The sequence below is a fragment of the Protomyctophum bolini genome (genome assembly GCF_963924005.1).
Source record: "Protomyctophum bolini genome assembly, chromosome: 14".
Lineage (NCBI taxonomy): Eukaryota > Metazoa > Chordata > Actinopteri > Myctophiformes > Myctophidae > Protomyctophum > Protomyctophum bolini.
Window position 1 is genome coordinate 37,640,185 of NC_137875.1, and position 17,344 is coordinate 37,657,528.

General features: G+C 43.7%; 2 protein-coding genes across 2 annotated transcripts in view; one reads left to right on the forward strand and one right to left on the reverse strand.

Moving 5' to 3' along the window:
• The window catches only part of lrpprc (leucine-rich pentatricopeptide repeat containing), an 88,806-nt gene extending 87,348 nt beyond the window's left edge, over positions 1 to 1,458 (forward strand). Inside the window, 1 exon segment of the mRNA XM_080782497.1 lies at positions 1,180 to 1,458. Coding sequence (XP_080638623.1) covers positions 1,180 to 1,248 — 69 coding nt within the window. The 3' untranslated portion in view covers positions 1,249 to 1,458.
• A 2,729-nt stretch (positions 1,459 to 4,187) lies between these two features.
• On the reverse strand, positions 4,188 to 16,687 carry abcg8 (ATP-binding cassette, sub-family G (WHITE), member 8; the record flags this gene model as incomplete). The annotated part of the gene is made up of 13 exons (XM_080782989.1): positions 4,188 to 4,325; positions 5,023 to 5,150; positions 7,194 to 7,461; positions 8,469 to 8,545; positions 9,080 to 9,279; positions 9,603 to 9,704; positions 10,238 to 10,397; positions 10,826 to 11,095; positions 11,874 to 12,006; positions 12,724 to 12,962; positions 13,111 to 13,258; positions 13,846 to 13,950; positions 16,628 to 16,687. 13 exons carry the CDS (start codon positions 16,685 to 16,687, stop codon positions 4,188 to 4,190), a joined length of 2,028 nt encoding a protein of 675 aa, XP_080639115.1.
• Positions 16,688 to 17,344: the final 657 nt, after the last annotated feature.

Sequence of the window (17,344 nt, forward strand, 5' to 3'; positions counted from 1 at the left end):
GGACACGTTTTTAGAAGCACAGGAGAATGCACATGGGGAATTGGAGACATGCACATCAGTCACCTTTTCTCACTTTTCTCTCTCTCTCTCTCGACAACCTCTTAAAACCCACCGTACAATTGTGATCCGCCTCTGCTGGCTACTGGTGTTAAATAGAGATGGGCGTGAGACTTGCTTTGTCTGGTCTGTATCGCAGGACCATAATGTGTACTGCAGTGGTGATGTGTACAGTAGCTCCATTTACAAGACGGACTGCGGCTGCGCCAGAACATTACGTGAATATACTGTACTCAAAATTATAGAGGTGCCCCAGTGACGTTTGCGATTGTATTTGTTTTCCGCAAAACGATCTCGGGGTCAATACTCTCCCTGTCCATAATAACCCCCCTCTCTCTCTCTCTCCTCCTCTCGTACCCTCCGCTTGTCATAGTGGCTTCCAGGACAAAGTGTCTCAGGAGAAAAAGGAGATAAGGAAGGTGTTGAACCCCCTCCAGCCCCTTTCTTTCTCAGTCAATCAATCCTCCTCTCGCACACAATCACTCTCCTCTTTGTACGGCGAGCGCGGCTACTTATTGACATTAAATCCTCGCGTTATTAAGGGACTGTACAACGTGGGGCAACAGCTGTAATCTGTGAAAAGCATTCACGACCCCACCTGCCCTAGACACACACCTCAGAATAAAGGAACACAGCTCCTTGGATCAAAACGCTGATTAATTAGCGAAAGCCAACGTGAGGAACAGAAAGAACAGGGAGTTGTTGGATGTGTGCGTACGTTTGTGTGTGTGTGTGTGTGTGTGTGTGTGTGTGTGTGGCGAGCCTGCTTACAAAATCCCTTATTTGTATATTAATGGGAATTTCAAGATGAAAGGAAACAACCTTACCATGGTAAGTGGAGACTATTTAGCTGAGCCCAGAGGGGCCTCGGCAGTTGCTTGCTTTTTGGAAAGTATTTCACGCACACACACACACACACACACACACACACACACACACACACACACACACACACACACACACACACACGCAAATACAAATACAAATGCACAAACGAAAAACAAAACCACACTTTGCCTATGAAACAATGGCCTTTGTTCCCCATACAAGTCATTGGGAATAGTTTATTCCTGCTTGATGCTAATTCGGTCTTCATCTCCTCTCTTTTGTCTATGCTTCCAGGAGTCCTTTAAGTTCTACGCAGAAAAGCTGAAGGAGATAAAAGCCCAGGCAGAAACGAGTACGGAATAAAGAGTCATTCTCCCAGCCTCACCTCTTCCCTCCATCCCTCCGTTCTTTGTCCCTTATTTTTGTTTTTTTTATATAAGTTCTTTGAGTTGGAGTAACTATAAATGGTGAAATACTGTGTCCATGCTGTCGCTATGTTAAAGTTTGTCTTCTGCACCGCTGTAAATTAAGAACTATTTATGCTGATAAATAAAGGTAGTTTGCCATCAACAAGTCATCCCGTTGTCTCATTGCCCAAAATGTGGGTTTGTGGCCTTTCTCCGATTGGTTACATTCTTTGGATTTGAATGGGTGCGTTGCTTGCGTGTTTCACCATGCCATTGGTCAACTGCTCTGGATTGCGCTTTCAAAAGAACATCGGAATTTAATTTACAGAAACAATTTCAGATACCGTTTCACTCTCACATCGGCGATTTCAAATCACAAACGAAAGCCACAGACTGACTTGAGTTTTATATACCGTAGACTACACCGGTGCCCGGCTGTAGAGCCCGTGTTCGTAACGATGGAAGTTGGACATCCACGTCCCACCCCCCCCGGCTATGCAATTCCCGTTGTACCCGTGAGTACCCGTTCCACCCATCTGTCCGTGTCCCCTTATACCCATATTTGGAGATTTCTGTGTCCCTTTATTCCTATGGAGTTCTGTTTCAGGCATGCCCAAATATGGAGTGTTGTGATGTCAGAACAGGCCAGCTCCATAATTGCGAATGCAGTGAGCACTTACTATGAGACCTAGCAGATCATGTCTGTGTGTCTGTCTGTCTGTCCCGCTTTTGTGCCCATGTATGGAGCTGAGTGATTACGTCACCATGACTCAGCCATAACCATATAAGGAGTCCCCAAAGTCCCCAAAGCAGCTATACGTCCAAAACCCAAATATGTACGAGCTGCGTTCGCTTCCCGCGTTTGCGCGTCTTACTGGTATAATGGACCCTGGGCAGGGGGCACCTGTCCAGAGGCCTATTTGGGGCGGTTCTGGTACGACTCGACACCGGGCACTGTCTGCACCCCCTGCGGTGGTGTGTGGAACGCACGCGTGTGTCGAATTTGAAATCGGTGGGGCGAACGGTTCTCTTATAATATAGATCGATATGAAGATAAGATGATCTTGACATTGTTCTGCAGTGACCTTGGATTGCAGTGTGAGATTTGGAGTCATGCATCCTAGAATGTGTCCTAGAGATGAAGGACGTCGTAGATGACCGATGTCATCGATGAGCTGGTCACAAAGTCTGACGTCCACATTAGAGCCACTCCATATCTATGTGGATCCTGATATTTTTGGATTCCTAGTTTATTTTTTAAGTGGTGCAAACCACTTCAACATCCAGCTTACAGCTCCGTGTACCGTGGTACGTACGTACGTACCTACGTACGTACAATGAGCATGAGTGGTGTGCGCATGCGTGCGCGTGCACACACGCACCCGTGTGTGTAGTGCCATGCATGTGCGCGTGCACCACTGGTGCCTGTGAGGCTGCACACGCAGCACAGAAACAGCAACATGTTGTTGCTAGCGTCAATGCTAGCGAGCTAAAATACAGCCATCCTTGCTCTAGAAAGCACCAATATTTCCATCTAGACCACCGGATTATCAGCAAAGACCTCCGAAAATCGCGCTAATTGACCAAACCACGGAGAGCTCCGTAGATTAGGATTTATTCAGCTTTTAGTCTGCCTGTATAATGGGAGGTGGACGGCAGCGCGTCCATAATAAAGCTAATCTAACGGAGCAGGGAGAGAGAGAGAGAGAGAGAGGGGGGAATTGCACCACTTGGTTCACACAGGTGTGATTTATAATATCTAAATGATATAATATATATTGTGTGAGTGGTAATTCCAAAGTCTCATTATACCGTCTGAATATTCCTTGAGAAAGAGGTCTTGTCATTCTATACCGTTAAGGAGGAAAAACATCTTCAAGTGGAGCAACTTGATTTATTGTTTTACTAAATATGGATCCAAAACACGTCGGCAATACATTTATTTATCAGGCTTTTGCACCAGTGCAAAAAAAAAGGAAAGAAAAAAAGAAAACCGTTTTTACATTATCTTCAATCTATGAGAACACAACAAACGCAAGCTCCTTTTCGGAGTGTGACTTACTAAACATTTCTCTCTGCATTGCCTATAATGAGGCACACACATGTTAAGCTTAATAACCTTTACAAAAAAAGATTAAGCTGTAGAAAAAGAAAAACACAAAGATTTAAAATGGAACCGGCAAAAAGCTGCAGATGGATATCTGCTAAAGTGGCACTCTAATCATTTGCCAAGACAGAAAATGGCAAAATGCATGAAAAATTACATCATTGAAAACCTGTAGAAACAAACTCTTGAAGTGTTCTGCTGCCATCCAGTGGCAAACGGCGGCACTGCAATATGTACTTTATGCTATTAAATCGTTTAGGACCAGTTACAGAGGGTCAAACTCTAGAACTAGATTGGTAGCTTGGGATCCAGACTGCTTTTTTTTTTCTTAGGAAGTGAAAAAAAGACAAATGTAGCAAACCAGGCTGAATTCCAGGCTACTAGATTGGTCCATCGATATAGTAGCCTATATTGTATGCCTGGAATTTGTGCAATTCTTTGTCCCCGAAATGTTCAACTATTGCTATCAAAATTCCAAAACATTCTAAACAAATGCTGCTTATGAGCCAAAATATATGTATCCAAGCCCAGTTTTCTCTAAATAATCAACTAGTTTTAGGCATTGTCAAGTATTCAAATAACAGTTTGGACACTAGCTGAGCCACTACAATGACAATTGGGAAAACATGGACAGATTTCGAAACCAGTCGAATCTGAAGCCAAAATGAGTCTCCATTGATGGAAACGAAATGACTTTACACTCTTGGCACACTGAAATCTTCGGTGTTCATTTATCCATTTATCCACTCTGAGGATGTACAACTTGTATACATTCTGAGTTGTGGTGGTCACCAGTCTTGGCTTGACTTCTGCTTGATGAATTTGAGTGCCAGGTAGTAGAGTACCATAAAGGCTACGACCACAGCCAGCAGGACCAGGTAGCTGCAGTACAGAGGGTACTGGTTCATCTTCATGGCGTCCACCACCTAGATATACAGAGAAACAGCAGAATGAATTGCATTTTAATAGCGCTTTTCCAAGTGCTCAAATTGCTTTACAATGGTTCATTCATTCACACATTGGGAGGTGAAGCGGCGAACAGTCGACACCATCGTCCTCACTTCCCACATTCACACACCAATGGTGGCGAGCTCACACCGACCGACTCATTGTAGGCAATTGTAGGGTTCAGTGTCTTGCCCAAGGACACTTCGACATGTGGACAGGAGGAGGAGCCGGGATTCGAACCGCCGACCCATAGGGATCATTGGACGTACCTGCTCCACCTCCTGAGCCACAGCTGCCCTAACATAGATGGAAACGGCTTCAAATAACTGTTAGGGTGTATCTAATTGCGTAAACAAAGACTTCTTCATCAGTGGCTTTGCATTTTAGGTCTCGTGTATATAAGTAGGCCTATAACACAGGTGTATATGTGATTAGGGAGTGCAACAGTTAATCGAAGATTTTGAAAGAAAAAATGAAAAACACTGTTTAACGACCACGTAAAAAATAGGACATAAGTGTAATCATACTAATCTATTCAGTCAATAGATTCTTCATCGGTTTGTAAAAATGATTGAGTGAAAACGTTCTCGATTAATCAAAAAGGTAATCGAAGAAATAATCGCTTGGAAAATAATTGAGAGTTGCAGCCCTGTTACGTGTTCAGCTTGAACTCACATGGATGCCATCGACCTGGAAGGTGAAGTTCCCAATGGTGACTGGGTACATGTTGCCTCTGAACTGCACCTGCAACATGCCCTCAAACCCCCAACGCATGAAGGAGGCGTGGGAGAGCCATGACGCCACTGGTAAGTGCAACGCACAGACACGCACACACACAGACGCACGCACATACATGATTAACATGACTTACAGTTACGGTTTGCCCAAACATGACATGTCAGTATGTACAGTGGGCCTATATGTGCATGCAGTTGAAACACAGGTGAAGTGTCTTTCTCCACAATACAGGTTGCCTTGCACAACTCCAGACCATATCGCATACTTCTCCAAAAAACAGAGCAAGTCTAACCATGTGCTGTAAACGAGGAAATTAGAGAGATGTTGGCATTATCCTTGAGTAAAGCATGCTCTAAATCAGTGGTTCTCAACCTTTTCTAGGAACAGCGCCCAATCGGAAATCTCAAGAGCGTTCACCCATATCTGATCACTCAACACGTCGTCAGGTGGGTGGGCCGACTCGCTCGCCGTGCATTTTCAGAGCATGTTTATTTTAATGATCGATCACTCGATTGTGTCCCAGCTTGGATCAATGGAACTGACGTAGTATAGGCCTACTTTAAGTTCCTATTCATCGGTATCACAATGTAAACACATTTTTAAAGACAATAATATTTTTCTTTATTGCCTTTAACCTTTTTCTTTTTCTTCTTCTTCAATGTTATAGCAAAATCTTAGTGTTTTTATATTTGCCAATTATATGGGGAGGGGGGTCATTTGCAATGTCTTGCTGGGCCTTCAGTGTGCCCTGGCCAACAGGTTGAGAATCGTTGCTCTAAATCAGGGGTGTCCAAACTATTTTCAAAGGGGGCCATATTAGAAAATATTAAAACACCCAAGGGCCAACCAACTATATCTCCTGACATAATGTAGCGTCGGACTAGTCTATAACAAAGTCACATAATGTAGCGTCGGACTAGTATATAACAAAGTCACATAATGTAGCGTCGGACTAGTCTATAACAAAGTCACATAATGTAGCGTCGAACTAGTCTATAACAAAGTCACATAATGTAGCGTCGGACTAGTCTATAACAAAGTCACATAATGTAGCGTCGAACTAGTCTATAACAAAGTCACATAATGTAGCGTCGGACTAGTCTATAACAAAGTCACATAATGTAGCGTCGGACTAGTCTATAACAAAGTCACATAATGTAGCGTCGGACTAGTCTATAACAAAGTCACATATACATGTGCATCGCATTTAAATGATTCTATTGAACTCATCATATCATCATCAATATTTCAAATCAATGGTCTTTTATCGGGTGTGTGCTATGAACAAAAGGTGTCTCTCAGCCTTTTTTCAGCCATATGTCACATTACCAAATGTAACCAGAGGAGCAACGTAAAAATAATAATACAAGGAAGAAGGAACAAGGAACACTTGAAAATTATATTCTGGGAAATGCCCAGGTTAAAAAAACGCCTCCCCCTAGCCAGCCGGGGCGCCTGATGGAGGGGAAAGGAACTGGTTCCTTCCACGCACTACGTCCAACCAGTGAAACTCTCCCCTGTCAGGTGTAAAGGAGCAACATGGACACTCAGGCATGAAGGAAGCATGAGTTCAAGTCCGTTGCTCTCCCCATGTCCCCCATATATAGGGACTAGGTTGGTGGAGGGTGTGTAGAGCCCAGGATCACATTAAATAATTGACACACGGGTGAAAAATGGGTTACAATATCACAGGATAAAAAATAAAAAATACTGTACTGTTGGGCGGGGCCGTTCATAATACAATTGAGGTATGAAGCTGCGGGCCGCATGACATTTATCCCAGGGCCGCATTTGGCCCGCGGGCCACACTTTGGACACCCCTGCTCTAAATGGTGACAATATACTACTTTTCCACTGAGTTTGGCTTCAGATTGGACACAAACTGAGTTAACGATATTTCCTTCCCACAGTTTAGGGTTAGATTTGAGTCGTTTAGGAGAAGTCTGCTCTGTGTTACGTGGACAAAGATACTTCACCTGTTTCTCAACTGGAACGGGGGTATTGGATCATGACAGCATTTTCATTTCCAAGAACCCGAATCCGAGGAGGAAACCATATTAGCGTCTCTACAACAGTAATACTCTCACTGTCCTCTCTCTCTCTCTCACCGAGCCACATGTTGTCCAGGCTGATGACGAAGCCTCCCGTCAGGTAGAAGACGGTGAACAGGGCGTTGCCCATGAAGGCGGAGGTCTGCAGCGTGGGCAGCGCGGCGGCCACGAACAGCGCCATGCAGCGGCTGCAGTACACCATCAGCCACACCAGCAGGAAGTTGAGCAGGAAGCGCTCCGGCGCCTCGTTGAGGCCGGCCAGCCAGTAGATGGGCAGGCCGTAGACCAGGGTGAACGCGCAGTGCTCCGGCAGCTCTCCGAGGATCTGTGGGGGATTTGGATTGTGTCGTGTGTCGTGTGTGTGTGTGAGAGAGAGGACAATCGGTGAGTATTAATAACAACGCATTGTGAGCTTGTAGATCTGCTATTTTTTAACCCATTTTGACCTGAGATCAGATTCTAAAAGTGTCTTCTACATCCTGACAGTTTTCTGAAAAAGCTATATGTTTCTGTGTCAGTGGTTCTTCGATTTTTCAAAAATAGCAGACCTACAAGCTCGTAGCGCGCCACTCAGTGGCGCGCTATGAGCTTGTAGGTCTGCTATTTTTCAATAGCTAAAGCATAACATAATGCTAATACCAAAATGGTTAAAGGCAAAAATGGGTATATAGGGCTGAAGTGGTTCATGTAGGCCTACAGTATGGTTTGTATTAACAATCAAAATCTTTTCACATAATTATTTCTTCCACAATGGAGCGAGACTGACCCCTACTGGTTTTTAAAGGGTAGTGTTCTCAGGAATGTTTTCATCAGAGGTTCTCAAACCACAATTTTGAATTTATGGGGGAATGGAATCTTGACCCCACATTTGATTTATGGTGCAATTTAAGTTGAAACAAAGCATCTTTTTTTTTAATCAATAAAGCATGACATTTTCAGCCTTAATATTCATATTTATTAGAAAATACATTTACAACGTTTAAAAGTTTGTAAATATATGCAACAAAACAAAATCAAAATTCAAGGCTTTAATTCATAGAAAATAAGCACATTTTTGTGTGAACTACTCCTTGTCAAATACAAGAAATAGGCAACGTGATCTTACAGATCTGCTATTTTCACAATATTTAGTAAGTAAGTACATTTTATTATCTTATCCGTGGAACAGAGTCAAACTAAATGTAATTTCACAACTCCAAGTGTTCGTCAGGGCGGGGGGTCCCCAGTTCAAATATTTTGAGGGTCCACGTACGGCCTGAAAAGTTTGAGGACCACTGAGGCTTTTGCATTGCATGAGGCTATACTGTATACTGTAGCACTGTAGTGTTTTACCTTGGCGAAGAAGTAAGAAGTGTGATTGTACATGCCGTCCTCCAGCTCATGATACAGCATGGCCCTCTCTGAATGACCTATAAGGTGTGAAGAAAGGCTTAGTTAGAGAGGCTGAGATTGTAGCTCACAGATTGACCATTTCACCTTGGAACTGTTCTGTTAGCTTCCCTCAACATTTTCTATTTGTTGCCCCTTTAGTGTCACTAAGTGTAGCAGTATATGGGCTCAGAGCCTCTGCCTAATAACCAAAAGCCTAATATCTCCCTTGACCCTTTACGCTAGCGGTTAAGATGTTGGCTTTCCAGACCCGGGTTCGAATTCCGGGCGACAATTAAAGACGGCAATGTCAATGAGTGTAATAAAATAACAATTGTTTATGGAAATTAAAACGGTTCTATGACACCTAAAACTGCCAAATTTACATGTTGGCATTCTACCTTTGACTCTTTCCTGACATGTAAAATACATCTAGCTCAAAAGATATCGCGAGGCGACACGGTGTGAGCTTGCAGATCAGCTATATATACAGTATATCTGTCATGCGACACACACCACCGTAGGGCGAAGTATAAAATAAGAGTTTAATAGTTTGACGGCTGTCAACCACTCACATTTGGCTATGACGTCCAGCACCACAGCGAATGGAGTCAGAGCTCCGATCATGTAGAGGAGAGCCACCGTGTCCTGGATGGACAGGCGCTCTTGTCCCGCCCCGTAGTAAAGACAGCCAACCAGCAGCGACATGAGGAGAGCCTCGAAGCCATGGACCAATAGGGTGACCAGGTCTCTGAAGTCATTGTACATGTTACGCCTGGGGGGGAAGATGAGAAAGTTGAGGTGAGGCGTGGGAGAGGCTGGACAGCAGACGGCTGGACTTTGAATTTCTCTAACATAAACCTTCAAGTACAAATATAATTTATGAAAAGCTACTACAGTGAAGTAGTGGGCAAAACCTTACATATACTAAATAATACTAAATTGTTTATAGGGTCAATATAAGTAAAATAATATAGCCTTTCCACAGGAGTATCTTTTTATATATTTCCAAACAGAATACAAACAGCCAATAGCATATTACAAAGTTATCCCCCTCACTGGTGACAATTCCGTTAGGAAAAACGGGCAAGCTTTCACCTGATGAGTGTGGTGAACTGGTGCAGTCTGCCAGGCAGTCTGTCCTTCTGTTGGGACACAGTGACCAGCTCCTCTGCCTTCTCTCTGCTGGGCTGCTGAGCACTGGGAGGGAAGAGACAGCCGTTTATTTGTTCCCTCCACTGCTTTATTTTACGACCATTATCCAGTGACTGATGACTGAGTGAGCAGAGGAGAGGACAGATTGGCTGTAATATCATCCACAATCACATTATTGACCACTTAAGTTATAAACCCCTATACGTAGTGTATACTTCGTTGACTGGGCTTCTTTGGGGCGAAACGTTGTTTGTTAAACCCGTCCGTTAAAACCTGGAAAAGTATCTGCCTTTAGAGATTTATATCTCTTAGGATTTTGAACGGCGGTTCTCAAACATTATAGCAGAACAATCTTGAAAGCGAAACATTTTGAATACATTTGCATTTTTTACGTAAATATTGTCCTCTGGGCCACATTTTGGTGGTCCATCCTTGGTATACAAATATGGGTTAAACTTGAAAGCACGGGAGAGTATGATACTGTGTGTGCGGACCATTTCTTACTTCAGGTTAAGACAACAGAAGAATACACGCGCACACACACACACACACACACACACACACACACACACACATACCTCTCATTGTCTGTCAGTGCCACACTGGATCCATCCGGCTTCCACATGTAGTCGTCCGTGTCCCGCACCTTGTCCATGAACTGTGCAGCCAGGACCCTCGCACGCTCCAAACACTCCCTCTCCTTCTCTGGACTGCGCCTGTCGATACTGATCAGATCCACTGGACGCACACACACACGGACGCACACACACACACACACACACACACACACACACACACACACACAAGCAGAGTGAGCGTTGAAAGGTATAGGGTTGGGGCACATCATTAGTCAGCTGTGTATAATGTGTCTGGTCTAGTCTGTCATCACAATGTATAACAATGTATGTTATGCACCTTAAGTAAGAGCTAAATTCAACCAGATTGACCCTTCAAGTCCAATAGATTAGGTCTTTACACTTTGAGTTCCATTTGACTGTATAAACAGTAGCCTATACGTGAGTAGTTCTGTGTCTGGTGGATAATAGTATATCTCTGGAACCAGCACTAAAACAAATCTCATGACAGAACCTCATCCTTGGCCCAATTCCAAGGACGAGCCCCCTCTCTGTTTCCACCCCTGCATGCTCCGCAGATTCGACCCATACCGTAGAAGTCCGAGGGGTTGCAGTACCGGGGGCAGGGGTGCCCCAGGGCGGTGAAGTAGGGCACCATGTCGCGGGCGGGCCCGCAGTAGGCCGCCGACCCCGAGGACAGCAGCACCACCAGGTCGAACAGCTGGAAGATGTCGGAGCGCGGCTGGTGGACGGACAGCAGCACCAGCCGGTTCCCCCGGGCCAGGCGGGACAGGGTGATCACCAGGTTGTGGGCCGTGAAGCTGTCCAGGCCCGACGTGGGCTCGTCCAGGATCAGGATGCCTTGTTATGGGAGGGGGGCGAAGAGGAGGTTGAAGAAGACCTATACCAAGTACAGGTCTGTCTGTCTGTCTGTCTGTCTGTCTGTCTGTCTGTCTGTCTGTCTTGTACTTTGTGTGTGATTGACGAAGGCTGGATACACTCTGTGTGCGACCCATGCAGTACTTAGTTTAGACAGTTTTTGGTTTAGACTAGTCATTGGTTGGACCAGTCATTAGTCCTACATCTACAACCTATCTCAAACCCTCACCCTAAACCTAACCTCCCCCGGGGCAGCACACCTAAACCTAACCTTAACCCATGTCTAACCAATGACTAGTCTAAACTAAGTATGCCCCATTACCTTTATACAGGTGCAGTACTATAGTTTAGACAGTTTTTGGGTTAGACTAGTCATTGGTTAGACCAGTCATTATAGTCCTATACAACTACAACCTATATCTCAAACCCTCACCCTAAACCTATAACCTCCCACGGGGGCAGCAGCACACCTAAACCTATAACCTTAACCCATGTCTAAACCAATGACTATAGTCTAAACTAAGAATGCACACCCCCCTTTATATACATCAATGTCATTGATCTATATTCTAAGAGGTTATGCTGGCATCGGAGAAGTCAGAAGCGCGGTTGGAAGTTATTGATTGTGTGCAGGACGGTCGCATTAAAGGTATTGGATTAACACGCGTGTGTCAATAATGGGCTGGGCTTTCTTGGAAGGCCATGACACTATCACACAAAATCCATCATTTCCGATATTAAAACTACTGTACTTTCTCACCAGGGTTCCAGAGCAGTTGGACAGCTATGCTGACTCTCCTCCTCTCTCCCCCGGACACGCCCCTCACATACTCGTTCCCCACCCTGGTGTTGGCGCACTGTCGCAGCCGCAGCTCTGCGATGACATCATCAACCTGCGACGGTATGGACACGTCAGGTACGTTATAGGAGGTATCCGTGCAGATGGAGCATCATCAAGGTATATATATATACAGTAAAGTGATTCACCCGTTTTGACCTGGGAACGATTCTGCAAATGTCTTCTAAGTCCTGACTGTTTTCTTGAAAAAGCTGTGTTTTTCTATGGCAGTCGTTCTTTCACTTTCGTGTCACTTTTCTCCGATTCTTCAAAAATAGCAGACCTACAAGCTCGTAGCGCTTGTAGATCTGCTATTTTTCAATAGCTAAAGCACAGCATAATGCTAACACCGAAAGGGGTTCCCGCCCCAAAATGGGTTTATCATCATCAAATTAAACTATCCGTCTTCTTGGTGTTATTTGCCACTCCAATACAGTACCGGACTGATAAAATCTGTGTGTATGTGCATTCTACAGTATAAGCAGGAAGTATTTAGAAAGTTCACACAACGGAAGAAGAACGTGACTTTGGGCTTGAACCTTGTGCTCTTTGGAAAGCATGGTCGTGCTTAAAGACACATTTATTAAAGGCAGGAGTTTAGAATTATTTCAATTGACTTTGCCAAACAAAACTAAAAAGCGAGGTCCAACGGAGATAATATCTCCACTCCATTTCAGGCTTTGAAGTCTCATGGCTAAAAACGGCATGTACTACATTACTGTGCACATACTGGATATCGTTTTGGATCGTGTTACAAACATAGTCTTCTTACCCTCTTGTCCTTTTGCGCCTGGGTGAAGTGCGTGGGGAGCCTGAGCTTGGCCACGAAGGCCAAGGTCTCTCGGACGCTGAGGTGTGGCAGCAGGCGGTCGTCCTGCCGCACGTGGGCGATGTTCTTCCGCACCACCCGCGGCGTGCTGGGCTTCCCGTTGATCAGGATCTGACCCGACTTGATGGTGCCGCTCTCGTCGCGGCACGTTATGATGTCCAGCAGGGAGGTTTTGCCGCAGCCTTGTGGGGGTGAGGTCGGTTAGACAAGACGGGTAATTAACACTAGTACTAGTCAGCGTCTGCTCAGAAACGTTGGGGGACACGTTCTGGCAGACACTCTTGTTTGCGTGCATGCAGCCGTTACTTAAATACACTATGTTTATGTTACCTGAGCTGCCTATGATGGCCAGCATCTGTCCACTGTGGACTCGGAGATTGAGCCTGTTGATGGCTGTCTGTTTGTCTCCCTTCATCTCCCAGGGCATCTTAAACTCCGACAGCCTCTCATACCAGGGGATCTGGGCTGCTGTGTCCACCTAGTGTGATGCACGCACGCACGCACACACACGCACACACACACACACACACACACACACACACACACACACACACACACACACACACGCACACACACACGTTTTCCAAACTTTCAGTCACATTGCTTTGTCGTCAGTCCTTCCATATAACGGATCTAATCATTAACAGCTTAACCTTAAACTTAAAGGGTAAGGTACATACAGTAGGTGATATTTCTTTGTTAAAATAAGTGTTAAATATCTCTATATTCTGATAGTGCTCATTGATATATACTGTAGAGTGTTTGGTTCAGTCTTCATTTCTCTTCAGCTAGCCTACTATCAGAATATAGCAGATATAGACTAGGCTAGGATTTCAGAAAATGTGCTGAAGGCAAATCGTGTTAATGCTTTTAATGTTTTTAGGGGTATTAAGGGCTGCTGAATCCAAGTGTACACCAACGGTGTGCGTGTGTTTTATAATGTTTCAGCGCAGTGGTGGCCGCCATCTTTAAGTGCTCCATTTTAATGTGGTGAAGTGCGCTTTCTCCGGAGAGGGTTTCTATCTAATTGCCAAGAAAGAAAGCAGCCCTGTGTCCAGTAGTTACCTCATAGTGCAGGTCTTTGACCTCCAGCTCATTGCATCCGCCGCTGTAGGTGAAATACAGACTGCTGTCTTCCTCTGATGAAGAGAACAATTCTATGTCGCGCCTCTGACATGGTAGAAAGAGAGAGAGAGAGAGAGAGAGGGGTAAATGAGTTCAACACATATGATGGATAATTTAGCTTCATATAATAATAATAATGAGTCAGACTGACTAAGCGCACTTGAGTAATGTTTTTAGGATGGTTCAAGTATTCCCCCTCTAACAACCTCTTTGCTCCAGTTTTCTTTGCAGAGATTCTTGGTGGTACGATGGCAATGCCAAGAATGATCCATATACAGAAACATATTGACTAACAATGCCGGGTCATTGTTAAGCATACAGTATGTGGCCATATATGTGGGTATGGTTAAATAAGGTGGCCATAATAATGTAGTAGTGTGACATAGTATTTCTTCTTGTCTGAGAATCAATACACAGCTCAGCAAAATTGTTAATTTAACCATTTGTAACTCGTAGTTGTATTACAGGTTAATTTGGTCACAATTGTACACTCGAGTGTACAATTGTGACCAAATTAACCTGTAATACAACTACTATACACTCTAACACGTGGATTTTTATTTTTTACAGTGTATGCTGTACAGTATGTGCCTCAGAAAGGTAATTAAAAGACATTGTCCTTAACTTTAACAGCCATTTGCTATCTACTGTACACATCGTAGTCATTAAAATAGTCAGCACCATATAGTCATTAATCATATACACCTGAACTCTGTCGCGCACGTGCTTGTGCACGTGTGCTTGTTTGTATGTGTAAACAATTGCTGCCTGAGTCCTTTTGTGGGTCGAGGGTCCATTTGAAACACAGCCTATAATGTTGTGTTATGGTTACGTAACCTTGTCATTCTCTCATTTAGATAAGTTCACAGATCTAAGACAGACTGATGGTCTAAACGATAACACGATATGGGTTAGAGGTGGCAGCTTTGTCTCCAATTATACAGTAGGTTACGCCTTATCTTGACCTTGACCTTTAAATGAGTCCACTATCACTGAGCACTGGAATGATACCTCGCACTGTGTGTGTGGATTTGTGAATTTGGATGTGTGTTTACAGATTACATATTTATTTTAATATTTATATGCCACATATATACAATGTAAATATGCCGGATTTAGCAAGAATGCTACAGTAGTAATTTCCATCTGTAGTCCCTATACAGAAAACAATCAACATTACATATTTATACATATGTATAAATATTAGTAAAAGGGTACATACAGAATAGAAAAAACAACAGACCTAGTTTTGACCTAAAATACCAGAGACCCAGGAAAAAAGTGTATAGCACCTTTCATGACATGAAATGCAGCTCAAAGTGCTTTACAGAGCAATGAAGAAAGAAAGAAAAGAAAAGAAAAGCATAAACATAAAAAAAAAAAATAGCAGTGATGCAATACAGTAGAGGACATGAATACATGGACAACTACTACTTTTTACAAATACACAGAAAAACACGAGTGTTAAATGAACTGTGAGAGTGTACAGACGTACCCATGGGTAATGGTCCTGTGAGACCTTTTTGGGTGCATTGGGTGCACACTCAGATTTATAAATTGATACATTAAAACTGAGGATTTCTCTGTGCACTAATTACCTATTATCTTGATTAGCCACCACGGCCTGTAGAACGTTACTGGGAAGGTTGTCACAGAGATGACTTTTTAACATAATCTCCATGTATTGGTACTGTAGGCGTACTGTATGTGAAACATTGTGTTTCATGTCATTGCCTCTTTCTGCCCTCATTTTCCGGTCTCTAACCAAAACCAAAATAAAGCTAAACAAAAGGGTTTTACATTTATTTTAGTGCTGATGCAGCTATTTAAACCGGCTGGGACCTCTATACTGCCTTTAGATATGTACCTATTGACCTCATGCCTCGAGTCCTTAAAATCTATCAGAAATGCTTACTTTTCTATTCTACCTGCCAGTCAAACCTACACTAAGGACCTCAATGAGATTTGAGATATAAATCAAAATAAATAGAAATCTAATAATTGTATTTAGCTAATACAAAGCCCTTGAGCCAAGCAGTTGAATGCTCTATGGAGGGTGACTATATTGCCCCTTCTAGTCATAGGAGAGGGAAACTCCAATGATTTATTTTAATAATTATTAATCATGCAAGACTTTAAATTCATTGTCATGGAGATTGGAGAGATGGAGCAAATATGATTCACTCAAAGCTACTGTAAATGCCACCACTATGTATATCATGTTGTATATACAGTGTCCAGTATAAGTCCACCACTTCACCACTTTTCAACCTATCTTCATAATTATAATAGGTCCACACTAATAATCATGAAAAAATGGTGCAATTATTTTCTACTCGAGTCTCATAGGAGGGCTGTGGGCAGTTCAGAAACCGTCTTCCAGTGGCATCATCGGTGGGGAATACAAGCTAATAAAAACTGCAGGCTTTCTAGTCCTGAAAAGTTGCAATGCGAAAATGGAAGCCACTGTTCTCACGATAATGAAAATCTAAACATTTTTAAACTTAATAATCTGCCTAATGATAATGTCACTGGAAGACGGTTTCTAAACTGCCCACAGCCCTCCTATGAGACACAGACTGAGTATAGAAAACAATCGTGCCATTTCATCATGATTAATTTATTAGTGAGGGCCTATTACATGAAGATAGGTTGAAAAGTGGTGAAGTGGTCCTTTAACATTGAAACGATTCCCATGTTTGCGGAATGCAGACTGACTGACCTTGTGTGTTGACCCGCCTGCAGTGCGGCGACCGGGGTTAGGGTCTACCTCTGTGTCCATGATGCAAATAGTAGTTGGTTGTAGTTTGTAGAGCCCCAGCGGTCAGTTCCCCCCCTTGGTTCTTCTCTCCGTCCTCCAATATTTCCACCTCTTTGCGCTCCGATCTATATCTCTCAACTCTCACTTTTTGCAGGCCGTACGTCTCTCTTCTGATTCTTCTATTGCACTTATTGTCTCCAGTCCCAGCTGAATGAACTCCTCCCGTTTGCTCCAGGACGGACGGACAGTTTACTGAAACGTTTACTCAAGTAGCTCCGGTGCCCTGACCGTGTCAAATCAGCCTCCATAGTATGTGCATAACAACGACCAACTGTGGGACATTCTCTGTGCTGTCAGTTCCACTGCCCTTGGTTATAGGCTGCTGTGTAAAGAATGATTTGACAGTGATATCTAGTCGTTTAACAGCAGGTCTATGTCTTTTTTTTTTTACCACACCAGACCAAAGGTCTCCGAGATAAGCCAACCACCACTCTGTTGGTGTGCATCTGAGAGAGTGGACAGCACCGGTCAGTCGTTTTAGGGACCTGTCACGGACACACATACTGTATATAGCCTACATTTTTGGCATCTCTGCAGAAGTTAGCTTTGATTTCACTATAACATAGCCTATACATATTATACTCCACGTCAGTTGGATGAGCAGCAGGTCATGATGAA